The 20,272-nt window shown below is 34.1% G+C and overlaps 3 protein-coding genes across 3 annotated transcripts; 1 reads left to right on the plus strand and 2 right to left on the minus strand.

Moving 5' to 3' along the window:
- Nucleotides 1–572: 572 nt before the first annotated feature.
- Nucleotides 573–3,150, minus strand: LOC115699237 (uncharacterized). Its single transcript, XM_030626532.2, has one exon. It carries the CDS (start codon nt 2,845–2,847, stop codon nt 814–816), a length of 2,034 nt encoding a protein of 677 aa, XP_030482392.2. The 5' UTR covers nt 2,848–3,150; the 3' UTR covers nt 573–813.
- Nucleotides 3,151–4,697: 1,547 nt separating this feature from the next.
- Nucleotides 4,698–7,783, minus strand: LOC115701211 (uncharacterized). The gene is made up of 8 exons (XM_030628942.2): nt 7,381–7,783; nt 7,085–7,271; nt 6,883–6,980; nt 6,496–6,610; nt 6,178–6,395; nt 6,048–6,090; nt 5,711–5,964; nt 4,698–5,609 (listed from the first exon to the last, which is right to left on the minus strand). The coding sequence occupies exons 1-8, from the start codon at nt 7,584–7,586 to the stop codon at nt 5,246–5,248; spliced, it is 1,485 nt and encodes a 494-aa protein (XP_030484802.2). The 5' UTR covers nt 7,587–7,783; the 3' UTR covers nt 4,698–5,245.
- Nucleotides 7,784–9,151: 1,368 nt separating this feature from the next.
- On the plus strand, nt 9,152–9,975 carry LOC133030020 (uncharacterized). Its single transcript, XM_061102220.1, has 3 exons — nt 9,152–9,486; nt 9,583–9,769; nt 9,874–9,975. Exons 1-3 carry the CDS (start codon nt 9,281–9,283, stop codon nt 9,973–9,975), a joined length of 495 nt encoding a protein of 164 aa, XP_060958203.1. The 5' UTR covers nt 9,152–9,280.
- The last annotated feature ends 10,297 nt before the right edge of the window (nt 9,976–20,272 follow it).

A 20,272-nucleotide genomic window follows, 5' to 3' on the forward strand; every position in this document is an offset into this window, starting at 1 on the left:
CTACTATCTCTAGAACTAAATGAAATTTTCTTCAGAACAGAAAATAAATGGTTAATTCTGGAAACCAACGAGATAGAGAATTGTCAGTTAGGAACACCATAATTTGACCAAACAAAGTAATAACTTTTTGGTAGTGAACAATTATGCACCTGTTTAAGGAAGTTCTTTTGAGTGATATTCCAAAAAAAAAGGAACTATTCAGAAGTAAATACCAAATCTTTTCATCAAGTGATACAATGAGTTAAAGAAAATAAACAAGGGCCAATCAAACATGCAAAACAAGGTTCATATTTCATAGCTATAAAAGCGAAAAGAAGAAAAAAAGGACACAGCAAATTGGTTCGAATTTCGTATCTGCAAGCAAGCTAATAACTAGCAATACACTGGCAATCTTTACATTCAAAGAAACAAGATTTAATCTATGGTGTTCTAATTGAAACCAGTTAGTCATTTAAAATGAATTTTCGAACAATAACGAGTTCGTTACATAGGAAGTCAGCTCAGAGAATATCTCATAAGTATATAGAAAATCTAAATTAGAGGCAGAAGAAAAGCATATTACACCATTGAAGTTACTCTAAGCTGCATGTTGTTCAGATTCAAAATTAGCAAATATGAAAATGGCATGATGAAATAAGCAAATATCAAAATCTGGTCAGCCAATTGATTAACAGTATTAAACAGCTAACACCAAGGAGAGATTTGAGCAAAGTGAATTCTAGTTTCTGACCTCTGGCTTAGATTTCTAACAGAAATACAAGTGTTCTATAATTGTCTTAAAATGATACAAACTTCCGTTCTTCTAAACCCTTCTCAAAATTGCTTTCTCTTATTTCTGAAAAGCTTGTCTCTTTTTAGATAAAGATAAAAGAGAGCAATGAAACAACCCATGGAGAAGGAAGCTGAAACCCACGGAAATGGTGGATCCTTGAAACAAACAAGTGATGCCTCCAATTCCTGGGATGCAATATAGACAAGAGAGTGGATGCCATATAAATCATGATCTGAAGACCTTAGGTAATACAAAGCCATCTCGAAATCCAAACGAGACAATGCAGACACTGCCTTATCCAGCTTGTACTTCATCAAGTTCCATCGTTGCACGAACTCACCTTGTTGATTATGTTTCAAAAGTTTTCTCTCCCCACCATGAGCTGCTATGGATTCAAGCACATCAATTGCACTTGTTATTGTATTATTTAATGATGTCAAAAGAACATTTCTCCGAGCAGCATCTTTCTGCACAAAAGACAACGACGAAATCTCAGAGAATGGACCAAACGGAGTTTGTCCAATACTCCATGTGTAATCCACCAATGTAGTATTGTGCCTGGGGCTCCATAACAAATGTGTTGGTGAAACTCCCCACATACTCTGTAAAATCGAACCAACAAGGGGTCGCTCAAGCTCCCGTGCCTGCATAAACACATGACGACCATTGCAGCTATATTCGCTCACTGTCTGCGTGTTCTTTGTTCTTACAGCGACAACCATATCTTTGAAAGCAACAGACTGGTGAAACCGATCAAGCAACAAGATCGAATGAAAGTCCATATCGAACACATAAACAGGAAGAATTCTACCAAAATCCTCCTCTGGGATTGCTGCCACCCTCCTGAACTCCTCAGCAGAGTCTGAAAGTATTTGATGCAAACGCTTCGAGTCCAAATACTCGTTCACAATCATAGTATAGTTATCAAAGAGGAACCTTGATGTGTATGAATTAGTAGACCTAGCTATGGCAAATGCACAAATAGGACACTCATTGTAATTCACTTTATAAGTCCTAAATCTCAAAGATTGATCAGCTAACAACAACCCATTTTCATTAACCTCATCCATAAAAGTTCTCTCAATAGCTTTCCAATCCAAACCATTTGAATCACCATTCTCAGCCCCATATATATGTATAAATTGAACAATCAATGAATTCTCAAAAGGGACAGGAATTCTCAAAGAAGGAACAAGAAGAACCTGGTAAGCACTCCAAACCAAAGATGACAAGTCCGCAAGCAAAGCCTTTTGCGATTTGGGTCTACCGTGCAACGCTGCTAATGGATGAAACTTGCCTCTAGGAAGAACCCCATCACCTGTTAGAGCCGGGCCATAATCAACCGGTCCAGCACCCAAATCAATCCAGATATACCTCTCTTTTCCAGTCCAAACACTCCCCAAACACTTTGAATAAGCAGGTGAGGAATCTCCATGGCTATAGCTATAAGCATAAGGCTTAGACTGTGCTCCTAAATCTAGAAAATATAAATAAACCCCATGAACAGGTTTATCCTTTTCAAAGTCCTGCTTAATGATCTGGTCAATGGAAGAGTAAGGAACTGAAATTAAAGGCGAACGAAGACTCGCTGGGGTTTTGGCGATCTCAGACTGAATAGCTTGAGATAGCTGCGAAGCCAAAGAAGGAGAATGAGAAACATCGAGATGGAGAGAGTGCTTAACGGCGAGTTTGTGAAGGAGATTATCAAAGGGAGTGATGACATGAAAATGATTCGAGGGTTGTGAGGCGGAGAGAAAAGACTCGAGGAGAGTATACGAAGAGGAAGGAAAAGAGTTACCCACGAGACGGACATGGATGGAGATTGAAACGGAGAGGGAAAGAAGAGAGGAGATGAGGTTATGGGTCTTGTGTGAAATCGGAGTGGAGTGAGAGAGAGACTTTTTCAGGAAGGAAGAGAGAGAGAGGAAAGAGTCGTTGGAGGCTTGTGGGTCGAGACGCGATTGCTGCGAGAGGAAGGAGTCTAGCCCTATAATTGGAGAGGCAGCTGAGACAGAGCTGATTACGAAGCTGGTGGCGATCAGAACCAAGAGGAGGTTCGTGGCGGTGCCGGCCATTTTTTGTCGCCGGTGCCAATTTTCGGGAGATTTGAGTAGTGAGAGAGATCGGAGAGAGTTGCAGAAATGGTTTTTTAACGATTTTTTTGAGTTTGTAGCTGTTGAGTGTGACTCGGCCGAGTCAGGCCGATTCGGATCTGATTGTGAGCACGAAATAGAAACAGAGTACCTCTCATCTCTACCTCTAAATTAGTTACTAGTTACTACTTCTACTTTTTCTTTTGCCATTAGTTACTACTTCTACTTGTTTATTAATTTTTTACAAAATTCTTACATTTTTCCTTTTATTTAGACAAATAGCAATGTTCCTCCTCACTTAATACATTTGTCTAATTTTGTCTCCTACCTTTTATTTTGTTGCAAAATCACCCCTTAAATTATTTATTTATTTATTTGAGATAACCCCTTAAATTTATTTATTATATATTTAGAAAATCCCTCAAATTATTATTATTTATTGTTATCATGACAATAGACACTTCCACCAGGGTAAGGTAGAGCGGTCATGGTCAACCAAGACCCTTTAACCCAAAAGACCTCTCAATCTCTTTTTTTCTCTTCCTAAGAAATATTCTTAACAATAGTCTAAGGCACTAATTTATTTAGGGATAACCTATCGACAACTTATCGATAAATGTCATCGATATACTATCGATAACCTATCGATAAATGTCATCGATAAACTATCGATAACCTATCGATAAATGTAATAAAAAAAATCCAATAAAAAAAAAATAAACACGAAGATGAAGACGGAGACAGAGGTTCGGGGCCTCTGGGTTTTTCGATGCTTGAGTGCTATGGAGGTCCGACCAGTCTTGGGCCTCTGGGTTTCGTCTGGGTTTTTGGATAGATGAAGAGGTTCGGTGGTGGAGGAAAGGAGGTTCGGTAGTGGTGGTTGGGTGGTCTTGGTGCCTGGGTCTAGTTGGTCTCGGTGGTGCGAGGAAGAAGAAGAGAGAGTGAGGAAGAGAAAGAGACAGAGAGAGAAGGAAAATGAAAGGGAGGGTAGTTTGGGTAAAAATTGAAAATAATAGCATTTGATTGTATAAATTAATTAGGAGTCTAAATTTTGTTAGAGAGTATTTTTTTAAGCATTAAAAATAAAATTTCCCTTTATTTATTTGCTAGAAAAATAGTTTACAAATTTATTAGAATTTTGTTTTATTTCTTAAATAAAAAATTTATTCTTAAAAATTTACCGTAGGTTCTATAAAAGAATAGTGACAAAATACAAAGTTAAACAAATAATGTGAACAAAGACACAACCAACAAATAGATAAATTAGGAAAAAAAAGTTGGATTAAAACACTAAATAATAGTAGTAGTAATAATAATAATATGAAGATTTTTTTTTTTATATTTAATAAAATATGTATACTATTTTGAGTTGGATTTTTTTATATTTAAAGTTTTTTTTTTTACTAAGAGTGTCACCGTCAAAACTAAATAATTTGTTATGTCAAAATGTTGAAGTTATATGGCATACGAGGTAAAATATTAGTCAATAAAACTCCTACAACTATGACTAAGCAAATTAGAGGTGGATTACACACTAAAAATGAAAATGATAAAAAATTAATACTATTAAGAGTTTCAATTATTAGAAAAGTATTATGTCTGTAATTGAAATTTATCGAAAAATAAGTGAAAAAAAAAAATTTTTGCAATTTTTTTTACATAAATTTTTAAAATTTATTATCTGAATCCAATTTTTGTAAGTTATTTTTTTTTCTTGAAAAAAAAGGCAAAATATCTGCTCAACTACAATAATTATCATCATACAGAAATTTAAAACTTTTTAACCGCGCCCACAGAATTGCTCATTCTTTTTTTTAGGAAAAAAAAAATTACTCATTTTTTCTTTTTTAAGAAAAAAAAAATTAATTCTCCAACCTGGCAAAATACTCACAATTTACAAAAAACTTTCAAAAAAAAAAATCCTTTGAAAAAGTAAGATGAAATTACATTATTTTCAATAGAACAACCTCTACAATTTATTGAATAGTTATAATTAATCACATATTTAATATTTTACTCATGCTATTCTTATGTTTTTATACGTACGTACGTATTCCAACCAAAAGTTTCCGTCAAACTTCAGATATTTTCAACACATTTCCTTAGCTATAAAAATTGAATTTAACAAAAACCAACAAATGGTACATATAACAAATAAATAAACAATTAAAACATCCCAGTCTCTTATTTTTTACTTTATTTTCTTCCCTTAATTATAAAATAATCTTTATTTAATGATTGTTCATAGATAATTCAACAGTAAATAAACAATTAAAACATCCTCAGTCTCTTATTTTCATTTTTATTTTTGGAAATTTCCCAATCTCCTTAAAAAAGACTCATTGATAACTAGAGTACCAAACTCTGAAGCCTAAAAATTTTAATCAAATCTTTGATTTGGTTCAAACATTGGTGAAAAAGCCTGATAAAAATCCCTAAAACGCATAAGCCCATAACCATGACCATAACTGGCAGTTACAATACGAGTTTTACTCACAGCCAAAGCAGAACAACCATTAGGAGCAGCATTGTCACCCTGATCACCATATTCACATAGTAATGAATTAGTTTGGATGCCAGTATTTGCCTCCCAAACATTGACACCAGCATCTTTTCGGCCCGCGGTAACAACTTTGTACTGATCCATGTGTAGCAAATTTACTGGTCCGCGGTGTCCATCCAACTCGGCTACTGGTTTTGAATTTTGCTCAGTATGGTTTCTTCTCACATCCCACAACAATGCCCTGCAACATATCAACACATTACATTACAATGATACAAGAACATGGGTTACTCTACTCGTTATCAACTGGTTTTGAGATGGTGTTTTTTTTTTCAATCTTACTTGTCCTTGCTGCCTGCACAGATTAAGTATTTTGAAGGAAGAGCTTCAAATGAGCATAGCCTTGATTCATGAGTTGCTGCAGTAATGACTTTTTTCATTGTCCTTAAATCAATTACAGTCACAGAGGTACCAGAAGCAATCAACAGCATTGTTTCATGACACTTCATGTTTACAGGGATGCCGGGAACTGAAGTCATTCCCACACAGCTTGATGAATTTGCAGCCGTTGATACAGTTGTATCCCAAACCCTCACCTAATGAAGACCGAAAAAAGAACTTAGAATGTTAGACTTTTATTTGGGCTTATATTAACGTTTTACATGTTAACTGGAAATACCTTTGAATCTTTGGACACAGTCACCAAATGAGATGGTTTGTACCTAACAGAAGTAGAAGAATTATGAGAACATGACAGAGTTAATTACTACACAAATTTGAGATGTGAAAGTTAAGAAACCAACTCTTACTTGGCCAAAGACATAAGCTTTACAGTTTTGTCATGGCCACATAATGTAGCCTTGAGAGCATGCTGACCACTTTTGACACCAGCTTCAAGTGACCAAAGGCGAACAGTACCATCGTCACCTCCACTAGCCAAAATGTTCCCAACTCCATCACCTAACAACTCATCTGATAATGCTGAAACTGTCCCACTGTGACCTCTGAAAGTTTTGTAGCATGATCCCTACAAAACAATCAACACATAAGATTCAAAATTAATCAAGAAGAGTACAACATTAGGCATATTAATTGTTACAGTTCGAATTTTCCATGTCATGTACTACCTTCCACCATAGCCGAATGGAACGATCCTTACTCGAAGTCACGATGAACTTCTCATCATCGTCGTCGCTCTGGCTTTCTCTTTGAAACAAAGGTGTTTCATTAGCAGAAAATAGCCTGCAAGTACCATAGTAGTAAAATTGAATTAATTAAGATAAAAATCTTAAATACATAAAAAACTAATAAAAAAGTATTAAAAATTTTCTCAATCTTACATTAATCATCATTCCATCTAAAAACATTCCAATACCTCAAAATGCAATCAAACAAATAAATTGAATAAAAGTTATTTTCATTTCATTTCATTACCTCCAACCAAACCAACGTTACCGAGTAACAAAACTAACAAAATGGCCGATAACACATGGAAACCAAAACAAAATTCTTACCTCATACAAGTTATTCTTTCAGTATGACCATTGAGCATGACAGTCGAACCTTTTGTAAGAAAAGGGGTGTTAATGTTTGTGATCCTTAGCCATGGACCCTAATAATTAACACCAAGCAAAAAGCCAAAGATTAAAACTTTAAAACCTTTTGTCAGAGTACACTAAATCTTGAAGTAACAACCAAAATAGTATAAGTCAATACATGAGCAAAGATAATGGTGTTATTGTCAATGATGAGGTGATCAACAGGTTTCGAGGCTGTGAAAGTGTCGAAACCAATTGGATCACTAAACTCGAACTGATTAACCGACTTGTGTCGAGCCAGATATGCATCTCGAGCTCCTAGTTTTTGAGAAACAGCAGCTGGGATTTCTCTGTGCCAATGTTCCCTACACAAAAAAAAAAAAAAAAAAAAAAAAAAACCCATTTGAGAAGAAGAAAAGAAAAACGTTACAAATTTATTAAACAGAGAAGAGAATGAAAAGAGAGAATTTGAACCTGTACAAACGATGCCAGATGGGGTCTGAATAAGCGACCTTTTTGAATAAGTTGCAGGTCATGGCCATGTTGGAGACTTCTTGAAGGTTGAGAAAGGTGGCACACTGAGAGAGTGAGTCCACATTCACATCTGTTATGGTGGTCTCAGATGACCATGCTCTGTTTCTGACCATGAAAGTCGATGACTTTTCCACTGATTCTGCCATTGGAATGAGAAATTTGTGATGTTACAGACACTTTTTCTCTCTCTGTGTTTTTTTTTTTTTTCTGCTTTGGTTGTGTTCATGTATTGTTTGCCTAGCCTATTTATACTACTATTACACTGTTTTTTTTTTTTTTTTTTTTTTTTTTATTTTTACTATTTGCTCTTTACTCTCTGAAATTATTTAAATTACCCCCTAAATATTTGTTCTTTGCAATTTAGTCCTGATTATGAATGGTTTTCAAGGCCTCTTTATACTACTCTTAGGTTGTTTTTATATGAATGTGATTATTGGTTTTTAAGCTAAATATGTATAAAATGCAATACTTTGTGTTTGTGATTGAGAATCATTTGGGAAATTATATGTTTTAAGGTAATATTATGGGTGTGAAAATTGGGTTTATACCTCTGATCCCACAGAATTGAAAATATAGAATAATGGTATTATAAATTTTAGAATACATATCCGACCCTCAAATTTTGTATTGTTGCATTACTTATCCTTCTTTTGAAACAAAAAAATAAAAATTACTTGAAAGGAAAACTGTCATAAGATATTAGTTAGTGAGAATAAAATATCATTTGTTAGTTTGTTTATGATATATTTAGTTATAAAAATCCAAAAAAAAAAATAATTAGGTTTCATAAAATTTTATTAAATTTCTTTTTTTTTTTTTTAATTTGACTCACCTAAATTACTTTCCGAGTTAGCCTGTATTCTTTCCATTATAAGGCAATACATATCTATAGAAATTAAATAAAAAAAAATAAAAAAGTGTACGTTTTTTTTTTCTTGAAACAAAAAAAGCATACGTTAGAATAATTAGTTTTTATTATATTTTTTTTAAAAGGTATGTATTAATGACAATATGCATAATATATATATTTATATAAGTTTAGGGGGCATTTTTAATGACCTTAAAAGTTCCACCTGCATGATTTGATACATGTCAAAGTTCGTTCAGGGGATAAAAATTTTAATTAGCCAAGATTTATATATTATGCATATTGTCATTAATACATACCTTTTAAAAAAATATAATAAAAAACTAATTATTCTAACGTATGCATTTTTGTTTCAAGAAAAAAAACGTACACTTTTTTATTTTTTTTATTTAATCTCTGTAGATATGTATTGACTTATAGTGGAAAGAATATAGACTAACTCAGAAAGTAATTTAGGTGTGTCAAATTTAAAAAAGAAATTTAATAAATTTTTATGTAATCCATGTGTTTTTTTTTTTAGATTTTCATAACTAAATATGTATTCTTAAATCTATAATACCATTATTCTATATTTTCAATTCTGTGGGATCAGAGGTATAAACCCAATTTTCACACCCATAATATTACCTTAAAACATATAATTTTCCAAATGATTCTCAATCACAAACACAAAGTATTGCATTTTATACATATTTAGCTTAAAAACCAATAATCACATTCATATAAAAACAACATAAGAGTAGTATAAAGAGGCCTTGAAAACCATTCATAATCAGGACTAAATTGCAAAGAACAAATATTTAGGGGGTAATTTAAATAATTTCAGAGAGTAAGGAGCAAATAGTAAAAAAAAAAACAGTGTAATAGTAGTATAAATAGGCTAGGCAAACAATACATGAACACAACCAAAGTAGAACAAAAAAAACACAGAGAGAGAAAAAGTGTCTGTAACATCACAAATTTCTCATTCCAATGGCAGAATCAGTGGAAAAGTCATCGACTTTCATGGTCAGAAACAGAGCTTGGTCATCTGAGACCACCATAACAGATGTGAATGTGGACTCACTCTCTCAGTGTGCTACCTTTCTCAACCTTCAAGAAGTCTCCAACATGGCCATGACCTGCAACTTATTCAAAAAGGTCGCTTATTCAGACCCCATCTGGCATCGTTTGTACAGGTTCAAATTCTCTCTTTTCATTCTCTTCTCTGTTTAATAAATTTGTAACATTTTTCTTTTCTTCTTCTCAAATGGTTTTTTTTTTTTTTTGTGTAGGGAACATTGGCACAGAGAAATCCCAGCTGCTGTTTCTCAAAAACTAGGAGCTCGAGATGCATATCTGGCTCGACACAAATCGGTTAATCAGTTCGAGTTTAGTGATCCAATTGGTTTCGACACTTTCACAGCCTCGAAACCTGTTGATCACCTCATCATTGACAATAACACCATTATCTTTGCTCATGTATTGACTTATACTGTTTTGGTTGTTGCTTCAAGATTTAGTGTACTCTTACAAAAGGTTTTAAAGTTTTAATCTTTGGCTTTTTGCTTGGTGTTAATTATTAGGGTCCATGGCTAAGGATCACAAACATTAACACCCCTTTTCTTACAAAAGGTTCGACTGTCATGCTCAATGGTCATACTGAAAGAATAACTTGTATGAGGTAAGAATTTTGTTTTGGTTTCCATGTGTTATCGGCCATTTTGTTAGTTTTGTTACTCGGTAACCGTTCGTTTCGTTGGAGGTAATGAAATGAAAATAATTTTTATTCAGTTTATTTGTTTGATTGCATTTTGAGGTATTTAGCTCGAATGATGATTCATGTAAGATTGAGAAAAATTTTAATATTTTTTTTATTCAATTTCAGTCTTATTCTCATAAGATTTTTATTCTTGCAAACTAAACGTCATCTTAATTAATTCAATTTTACTACTATGGTACTTGCAGGCTATTTTCTGCTAATGAAACGCCTTTGTTTCAAAGAGAAAGCCAGAGCGACGACGATGATGAGAAGTTCATCGTGACTTCGAGTAAGGATCGTTCCATTCGGCTATGGTGGAAGGTAGTACATGACATGGAAAATTCGAACTGTAACAATTAATGTGCCTAATTTTGTACTCTTTTTGATTAATTTTGAATCTTATGTGTTGATTGTTTTGTAGGGATCATGCTACAAAACTTTCAGAGGTCACAGTGGGACAGTTTCAGCATTATCTGATGAGTGTTAGATAAATTAACAATTAACCCAAGATCTATTTGTATATAACATAGAACACAATAGTAGTATATGATAATTGAGTATGTGTACCTGATTGATCCATAGCAATTATCTCTGATTGATCCACAGCAGTTACTCCAATTTGATAGTGCAATACTATCAACTAAGTCTTCCTCCCTAGATCTCTAAATCAGAAGCAGTTTATTTTCTCTGATTATCAAAAGGTATACAATTGTGATGAGACAATATGTATTTATAGAGTTAGGGAGGGGACTTAGCTACAAAACCCTAGTTGGTGGGCACTGCTCATCAAAGGCTTCAGTCAACTAGAAAAGCCCACACTTCTGCTTCACCTAGACTTTACTCACAGATGCTAAGCCCATTAACAATTGATCACCAACAACATGGGCTAATACAGCAAAGAACTATCCAATCAACCCAAGTTTTAATAAAACCAATAAAATTTAATGTAAGCCCAAATAAAAAGTCTAACATTCTCCCACTTGGGCTACATTGATTTTAATACATATATATTATATATCAAAATAATTTTATTTGAAAACGACTCATGGGTTGAACAACAAGAAAACATTTGTGGCCACTTTAAAAACTGATAGTTCTCTGATAGCATCTCAACATACCGGTCCAATTTAACCTTTGATAATGAACTATGACAGTCATATTGTTTTTAACTCAACAAAAGACATTCATAATCACAAATACCAAAGTATTAAATCGACATGGTCAATAAGTCTAGTAGTGTGGTAAGGAATTATGTTCAACATGTGATCAATTTAAAATAACATAATATCCTTATCAGTCCTCAATTTCACTGATACCGTGATGCTTAATAAATAAGCCAGTGAAATTAAACATACACCACTTAAAATAAGTAAGTGTCACTAAATATGCTTAAAGAATTAAGCCAACAACATATCATTGTCTTTTAGTAAATATACTTAAAATACAATGATCACAACAAGATATGAACTACATGCTTTCAATTCAATTATTCTCGAGAATATAACAAAGCCTAACTGAAAGCATAAACATCCAATAATAAAAATTATTGGCCCACAAAGTAGTTCATAACATCAACAAGTAAATTACATATAAATGTAATCTCAAAAGATAAAGCAAGAAACTCCCACTAACCCAAAGGAACAAAAGATTATAAAATGCCTATATCAAAAACATGTTTATCAAACAATATGGCACTTGATCCTTTGGTTAGAGGATCTGCAAACAACAACTTGGTCTCTCAATATTCTATCACAATGTCTCCTTTCTTGACCAAGTCTTTAATAGTGAGATACTTTATTTCCTTATATTTGGAAGCACTACTAATCTCATTATTCTTTGAAAAGAAAACAACAATATTATTATCACAATAGATTAGCATAGGTGTGGAAATAGAATCAACCACTCGTATCTCCGAAATAAAATTCTTCAGCCACAAAGCTTGCAAAGATGCCCCATAACATGCAACAAACTCAGCATACATAGTAGATGATGTGATCAAAGTCTGTTTGACACTCTTCCAAGAAATGGCAAAGAATCGCCAAGGTGAAAATATAGCCAGAAGTTGACTTTAAATCATCTACACAACCACCAAAATCTGAATCTGAATAACCAACAACTCGAAGATTGTCAACATGCTTATACACAAGCATAAAACTCTTCGTTCTTTGCAAATATCTCAAACTTTCTTGGCTGCAACCCAATGATCATGGCCAGGATCAGATAAATATCTCCTAAGAACATCGTCCATGAAAGCAATGTCAGGTCTAGTGCAAACCTAAGCATACATCAAACTCCCTACTGCACTTGCATATGGGATATTCTTCATTGCTTCTCTTTTTTAAGTCGTTCTTAGGACATTGTTGCTTAGTGAACTTGTCCCCTTTCAGAATAGGAACGAAACCAGCTTTACACAAATCCATGTTGAACCTTTTGAGCACAGGATTATTGTAAGCTTCTTGAGGTAAGCCAAGAAATTTTCAATTCTTATCATGATAAATCTCAATCTCCAAAACTAAAGATGCCTCTCCAAGATCTTTCATATCAAAATTGGAAGACAGAAAATTTTTTTTGGTCTCATTTAGTAATGACAATCACTGCTGGCAAGTAAAATATCGTCTACATAAAGAACACGAAAAATATGATGACTCCCACTGATCTTCATATAAATACACTAGTCAAACTTGTTCTCGATGAAACCCAACAGTGTCACAACCTTATCAAACTTCAAGTACTACTGGTGAGATGCCTGTTTGAGACCATAAATGGATCGTTTCAACTTGCAAACTAAGTGTTCTTTTCCTTTCTCCTTGTAGCCTTCAGGTTGAGACATATAGACTTCCTCATTCAATTCTCCATTCAGAAAAGCAGTTTTAACATCCATTTGATGCAACTCTAAATCAAAATGCGCAACTAAGGCCATAATAATTCTGAATGAATCTTTAGTGGAAACAGGTGAGAAAGTTTCAGTGTAATCAATACCTTCTCTTTGAGTAAAGCCTTTAGCCACTAAACGCGCTTTAAACCTTTCAATCTGTCCCTTTTTATCCCTTTTAGCTTTTAAAATCCACTTACAACCTATTGGTTTAAAACCATCAGGTAATAAAACTAGCTCCCATACACCAGTTTTCTTCATGGAGTCGATCTCATCATCTGTAGCTGCTAACCATTTTGAAGATTGTGGACTATTAAGTGCTTCACTAAAAGTGACAGGATCCACAAAATGATCAATATCATATTCTCCTTCTCCAAGATAAACAAAATTATCATGACACTTTGTTGACTTCTTTTGTCTCTGAGATCTTCTTAGAGGAGGTACTTCTGGAATAACTTCTCTTTGTTGATCATTGTTTTGAATAACATCTTCCACAACTGGAATTTCTTCAATAACAGGATTCTCATTAACAATAGGAGCTTCATCATTAATAGGCCCTTCATCAATAATAGGACCTTCATCATCTTCGATATCGGGAGCAATATATTCATCAACAATGGGAGCATTACCAACTGGAGTAGGATGGAGACTACTATTATCATCTCTTGAAAATGACATAGGAATACAAATTCCTTTAGATGACTCCCCCATTTCAAGAGATGTTGAAGGAATTTTTTCAGCAACATCAAATTCCAAAAATTTAGCAGTCTGAGATTCAACAATTCGCGTACCACGAGTAGGACAGTAAAAGCGATAGCCTTTCGAGCGCATTGGATAACCAATGAAATAACAGCGATTTGTTCTCGGATCTAACTTTTTCAAATTAGGATCATAAATCTTTACTTCAGCTGGACAACCCCATACTCGAAGATGATTAAGACTAGGCTTCCGCCCAGTCCATAACTCAAAAGGGGTCTTGGGAGCAGTTGCGGGAACACGATTTAAAATATAAGTTGCAGTCATAAGTGCTTCACTCCATAAAAACTCTGGAAGATTTGTTCTACTCATCATACTTCTAACCATATCCATGAGAGTGCGATTTCTCCTTTCAGCAACGCCATTTTGCTCAGGTGAACTAGGCATAGTGTATTGAGCAACTATACCATTTTCTTGTAAGTACTCTGCAAAAAGCCCCATGTGTTGTCCAGTTACGTATAACGACCATAATATTCTCCTCCACGATCGAATGAACAACTTTGATGACTCTTCCTAATTGTTTCTCAACCTCATTTCGAAAAATTTTGAGTTTATCAAGGGCGTCGATTTTTCTTTAATTAAATAGGTGAATCCATAACGAGAAAAATCATCAATAAAAGTGATAAAATACTTATTTACGCACAACGTGGTGGAATAAGGACCAACGATGTCCGTGTGGATAATTTCCAATAAAGATTGGCTTGCGGTTTGCAGTCTTCTTTCTTGTTTTAGTCAATTTTCCACGAGTACAATCAACACAAGTATCCCAATCAGAAGCATCAAGAGGAGGAAGTATTTCAGATTTAATTAAACGATCAACCCTTTCTCTGGAAATATGACCCAATCTTTTGTGCCATAACAATAAGGATGTTTCCTTAATATGAGGTCTTTTACCCACAGAATTCACAACATTAAAAGAGGAATTTAAAGGAGCCAATGACAACTTGTAAAGACCATCAGAATAAAAGCAATTTCCAATAATTCGAGATTCAAGCATAATGTCAACATTATCATTTGCAAAATGAAAAGAATATCCTTGTTTAACCAAAAGCGGAAGCGAAACTAAATTCCTTTTAAAAGTAGGAACATAAAAAGTATTGTTCAGAATAATCTTATCACGAGACTGTAATTCAAGAATAAATGTTCCAACATAGATAACGTCAACTCCAACATCATTGCCAACTTTAAGCTTGGACTCCCTCTCACTTGGCTTCACCGAGATCCCTTAGCCCCTGTAAGGAAGCGAAACATGAACAAGGTAGCACCACTGTCTAACCACCAAGAATCAATAGGAACATCAACTAGATTAGATTCAAAACAAACACATGCCAATGGATTACCTGATTGTGCTTGCTTCTTTTCTAACCAAGTCTTAAATTTGTGACAGTCCGTTCTCTGATGCCCCAATTTTTCACAAAAGTAACACTTCACACTAGAGAATTTGGACTTTCCATTGTTATTCTTCTGTTTATTCTTATGCTCCTTACCATTACCATTCTGTTTTGTAGCACCATCATTTTTATTCTTGAATTTTCCTTTTCCTTTGTTGGGCTTCGAGGTGAGAAACATAGTTAGCGAGATTCATTCTTCTCCCTTTTAAGCTTGCTTTCTTCGGCCTACACACCGAGAAATTAGGTCGGCGATAGTCCATGTTTGATTGTAAGTGTTGTAAGAATTTTGTCTTGATAAAAATTTGAAAGAGGCGGGGAAGAGCATGAAGAGCTCGATGAATAATGAAAGAGTCGGGAAGAGGAATATTATGATCTTTCAACTTGACTCGAACATTCACCAATTTCGAATAAAATCTCGCACTCCTTTTAATTCATCATACTTAATGGTTGTCATTTCATCCATAAGATGTCCAGCTTCAGCGTTTTCTCCAGTGTCGTATAATTTTTCTACAGCATTGAAAAACTCTTTGGCATTTGTAGTGTCTGGCAAACCACTCAATAGATGTTCAGGAATGGATCTTTTCATAGTAAGAAGGCGAGACGACTTGACTTTTCCCATTGTGCATGATGAGTTCTCTCGGTACACCGTATGAGTCGATAAGTTCGGCGAGGTTTTTCTTCTCGTAGGCACAAGTCCAAATCCATTATGCCTAAAGTAAATTCCACATCTCGTTTCCATGTCTTGTAGTTGGAAGCATTCAAAATATGGATGGAAGCATTATTGTTGTTCACAGAAAAGGAGATCGAAAAATTCAAAAATTAAAACTTGAATAAGCAATATGAGCAATGTATTAGAAAATATTGTAGAATCAACTGGTCATTATAAACTCCCCTTTGGGGTGAGAATATAACACACACATGATTTACCTTCATGAAGTTAACAACAAAGAAAAAATACATATCATTTAAGAATTTTATTACCTTTGGGCAAATAAATTTCTTAAAAATATGTATTAATTCAAGCAAAAAATAATAATAAATTTATATATTTAAATTATTACCTTTTGGCAAATAATTAAAATATATACATTTAATATTAACTCACTTCATGGAATGTGAACTAATATATGTAAATACTACCTTTGGGCAAGTAATTACACATATAGTCAACCAAAATATAATATTTTCTTCAACATGTGAAATTTGGTGATAAAACAATCATTGAAAATTAATAATTTTCAACCAAATTTCCAAAAGAGATATATAATTGCTTTTATTATATTGATAATAAAAAAAAATAAAGTGTCCACCATAACACATTATTTTTATATCAAATAATCAAGTTTTATAACTTTAGAACAACAATTAATGGAAAAATGTGAAATAAAGAGTATTGGTGGAGATTACATAGTCAAGATAAATTAAACAAGAGAGTGACTATGTCATATGGAACGAGAAGAAACTCAAAAAATTTTCTATGATTGACAAATTTCGAAAAATTATCAAAAAATATTTTTAATAATTTTTAACTACATAATTATCATTAAAATAATAATAATTATTAAACGGAGTCAAAAAATTAATTAAAAATCATAGAAAAATCGAAATTAAATTCTAATAACGGCGAAAAAAAATCGTCGAAAACGGACCTCCCAGTAGGCCCCACGCGCCCCCACGCGCCGCCCGCGCGAGTGGGCTTCGCTACGGGAGTTGTCTTCAAGCTGCAGCCGGATCTTCCAGGCGGGTCGCGCGACCCGGTCGGCCCCAGTCGGGTCTGCACGTTTTTCCGGCCAAATAATCGACGAAAACAATGGATTTTCGATGGGTTTTGCTCGGGATGTAATTTCTAATCAATCTAAGCTACTAATTTCGGGTATTAATTGCTAAAAAACAATAGATCTAAAGAAAAGCTATACAAAAATAAAGAACATAAAAAAAATTGATTTGGAATATTAATCTTAATCAAAATACAAAATTAATCATTTAAGAACATTCATAAACAATTAATAATGAGATATCTATAATCAATTTTAGATTAAAAACGATAAAATCAAAATACACAATTATAATTTCACATTATAATCATATAAACCCTAAAACTTTAAATTTAAAATTCTCTTAATATACACAATGATTTTATGCATATAATATATCAATTGATAGAGAATTTAACGATCAATAAAACACATAAAGTTTTAAGATTTATAAACAAAAATTGCACATAAAATAATAACGAAATTGATATGAAATTATGGATAATTAACATATACAAATTAATTATACTAATTATAGGTTCTAAATCATATACAATAGGCAATCTGATACCACATGTTAGATAAATTAACAATTAACCCAAGATCTATTTGTATATAACATAGAACACAATAGTAGTATATGATAATTGAGTATGTGTACCTGATTGATCCATAGCAATTATCTCTGATTGATCCACAGCAGTTACTCCAATTTGATAGTGCAATACTATCAACTAAGTCTTCCTCCCTAGATCTCTAAATCGAAGCGAGTTTATTTTCTACGATTATCAAAAGGTATACAATTGTGATGAGACAATATGTATTTATAGAGTTAGGGAGGGGACTTAGCTACAAAACCCTAGTTGGTGGGCGCTCATCAAAGGCTTCAGTCAACTAGAAAAGCCCACACTTCTGCTTCACCTAGACTTTACTCACAGATGCTAAGCCCATTAACAATTGATCACCAACAACATGGGCTAATACAGCAAAGAACTATCCAATCAACCCAAGTTTTAATAAAACCAATAAAATTTAATGTAAGCCCAAATAAAAAGTCTAACAATGAGTTGTTAGGTGATGGAGTTGGGAACATTTTGGCTAGTGGAGGTGAAGATGGTACTGTTCGCCTTTGGTCACTTGAAGTTGGTGTCAAAAGTGGTCAGCATGCTCTCAAGGCTACATTATGTGGCCATGACAAAACTGGAAAGCTTATGTCTTTGGCCAAGTAAGAGTTGGTTTCTTCATTTTCATATCTCAAATTTGTGTAGTAATTTACTCTGTCATGTTCTCATAATTCTTCTACTTCTGTTAGGTACAAACCATCTCATTTGGTGACTGTGTCCAAAGATTCAAAGGTCACTGTACTCTACTGCATCATTAACATTTAAAATGTTAATATCCCAAATAAAAGTCTAACATTTTAAGTTCATTTGGTCTTCATTAGGTGAGGGTTTGGGATACAACTGTACCAACGGCTGCAAATTCATCAAGCTGTGTGGAATGACTTCAGTTCCCGGCATGCCTGTAAACATGAAGTGTCATGAAACAATGCTGTTGATTGCTTCTGGTACCTCTGTGACTGTAATTTTTGTAAATATAAATATGTATAAATATTATATATAGGTGCACTATTACTCAAGTGAATTTTAGTTCTTAAGTTTAATTTTTCAATCTAATTAGTTTTTAAAAATTGAAAAAAAAAAATTAAGTGTTGAAGTCAAACAGCCCCAAGTGTAGCATCACAAATTTCTCATTCCAATTCCATTTTGTTTTCTTCAATGGCAGAATCAGTGGAAAAGTCATCGACTTTCATGTAGGAATGTCAATCTGGGCTATTTTCGCGGGCCGGGCCGGGCCCCCGGCCCGACGGGCCGACCGTGGCCCGAATTATTCGGGCTCTTATCGGGCTTCTGGCCCGGCCCGGCCCGGTATATATTATTTCGGGTCGGGCCCGGCCCGGCCCGGTTTTAAATATTAAAAAAAAAAACCTAAAACTCTAAAAAAAAATCCCAAATTCTAAAAAAATCCCTAAATCCCAGTACTGTCTTTACTGGTCTGCTCTGTTCTGCCGAACCCCTCTCTCTCTCTCCATCTTCCCTATTCCACACATCATCTAGATCAAGCCACACTGAACCACCCATTTTTATACGATAGGGAGTGAGATCTATGCTAAATTATGTAGCTTTTTGTCTGTTTGTAGCAATTTTTTGTTTTTAATTTATTTTAAGGAAGTTGATCTGTGTTGGGTATTTGGGGATTTTGTGGTTTGTTTTAGATCTGGAGTGGTGGGCATTGATGGCTGACCACCACTTTGTGTACGTACATATAACTTGGACTCAAATAATTTATGAGAAAATACTACATCTACCACATCTATATCTATATATAATAATGGATATATAGTAATTTTTATGAAATTACCAACAAAAGAACCTCTCTGAGAAAATAATTATCTGCTATATGTATAGTATATCATATATATTATATAAAAATTAATAATAATATTGGACACACACATTTTACTCATCATCAACAACAACAAAATAAATAAGATAAAAAATTTGTATATATATAGATGCAGATACAAAAAAGATGTAATCTTTTATTTTAATTTTTCCTTTTTCTCTCTTCTTTCTTTTCATGATTGCTGTTTATCTATAATGTGCAGTCAGTCCCAACCCAACACACACGTCTATAGGTACATCTGTGACACGTGTGCGTTTCTCATGCATGCACCACCACACAAAAGAAAACATACTCTCTCTCTCTCTCTCTCTCTCTCTCTCTCTCTCTCTCTCTCTCTCTCTCTCTCTCTCTCTCTCTCTCTCTCTCTCTCTCTCTCTCTCTCTCTCTCTCTCTCTCTCAGAGTATGGGGTATGTCCTTTTTATGATGCCCACAACCAGATATATATGGTTGCTGTTGTTTATGAATGTTGGTATATGGTATTGAAAGTAGTACAGTACAATAGGTCAAGAGTAGGGAGAGTTGTCAAAATATGATTGGTTTCTTTGGTCAAGAGTAGAGAGTATGTTTTCTTTTGGACGGATTCGTTGTTGTATTTTGAAAAAAAAAAAAAAAAAAAAAAAAACCGGGTCGGGCTTGACCCGCTAGGCCAAAAGAAGGAGTCGGGCCGGGCCGGGCCGGGTTTGTGGCGGGCCGGGCCCGGCCCGGCCCGACTGACATTCCTACTTTCATGGTTGGAAACAGCCTGGTCATGTGAGACCACCATAACAGATGTGAACGTTTCTCAACCTCGGCCATGACCCCATCTGGTGGCAGAGTAAGGTCATACATATGGGCCAATATTGTCTTAAAGCCAATTATTTTAACGGGTTTTTACACCATAATGTTAACATGAAATTTTTAATTTTTTAATTTTTTTTACTGTGAGACGGAAATGTTTTTAAAAATACTGTATAAATTTTATACTGTGTATTGTATTATATTTT

Source organism: Cannabis sativa, chromosome 8, assembly GCF_029168945.1.
Source record: "Cannabis sativa cultivar Pink pepper isolate KNU-18-1 chromosome 8, ASM2916894v1, whole genome shotgun sequence".
NCBI classification, from domain to species: Eukaryota; Viridiplantae; Streptophyta; class Magnoliopsida; order Rosales; family Cannabaceae; genus Cannabis; species Cannabis sativa.

Excerpts from the sequence above, each read along its gene's own strand:
- LOC115701211 (XM_030628942.2), bottom strand. The coding sequence starts at position 7,586 with ATGGCAGAATCAGTGGAAAAGTCATCGACTTTCATGGTCAGAAACAGA. Across the intron at positions 6,981-7,084 it reads ACACCATTATCTTTGCTCAT|GGTCCATGGCTAAGGATCAC; the intron begins GTATTGACTTAT and ends GTTAATTATTAG. Across the intron at positions 5,610-5,710 it reads TGTGCAGGCAGCAAGGACAA|GGCATTGTTGTGGGATGTGA; the intron begins GTAAGATTGAAA and ends GATATGTTGCAG.
- LOC133030020 (XM_061102220.1), top strand. The coding sequence starts at position 9,281 with ATGGCAGAATCAGTGGAAAAGTCATCGACTTTCATGGTCAGAAACAGA. Across the intron at positions 9,487-9,582 it reads ATCTGGCATCGTTTGTACAG|GGAACATTGGCACAGAGAAA; the intron begins GTTCAAATTCTC and ends TTTTTTGTGTAG. Across the intron at positions 9,770-9,873 it reads ACACCATTATCTTTGCTCAT|GGTCCATGGCTAAGGATCAC; the intron begins GTATTGACTTAT and ends GTTAATTATTAG.
- LOC115699237 (XM_030626532.2), bottom strand. The coding sequence starts at position 2,847 with ATGGCCGGCACCGCCACGAACCTCCTCTTGGTTCTGATCGCCACCAGC.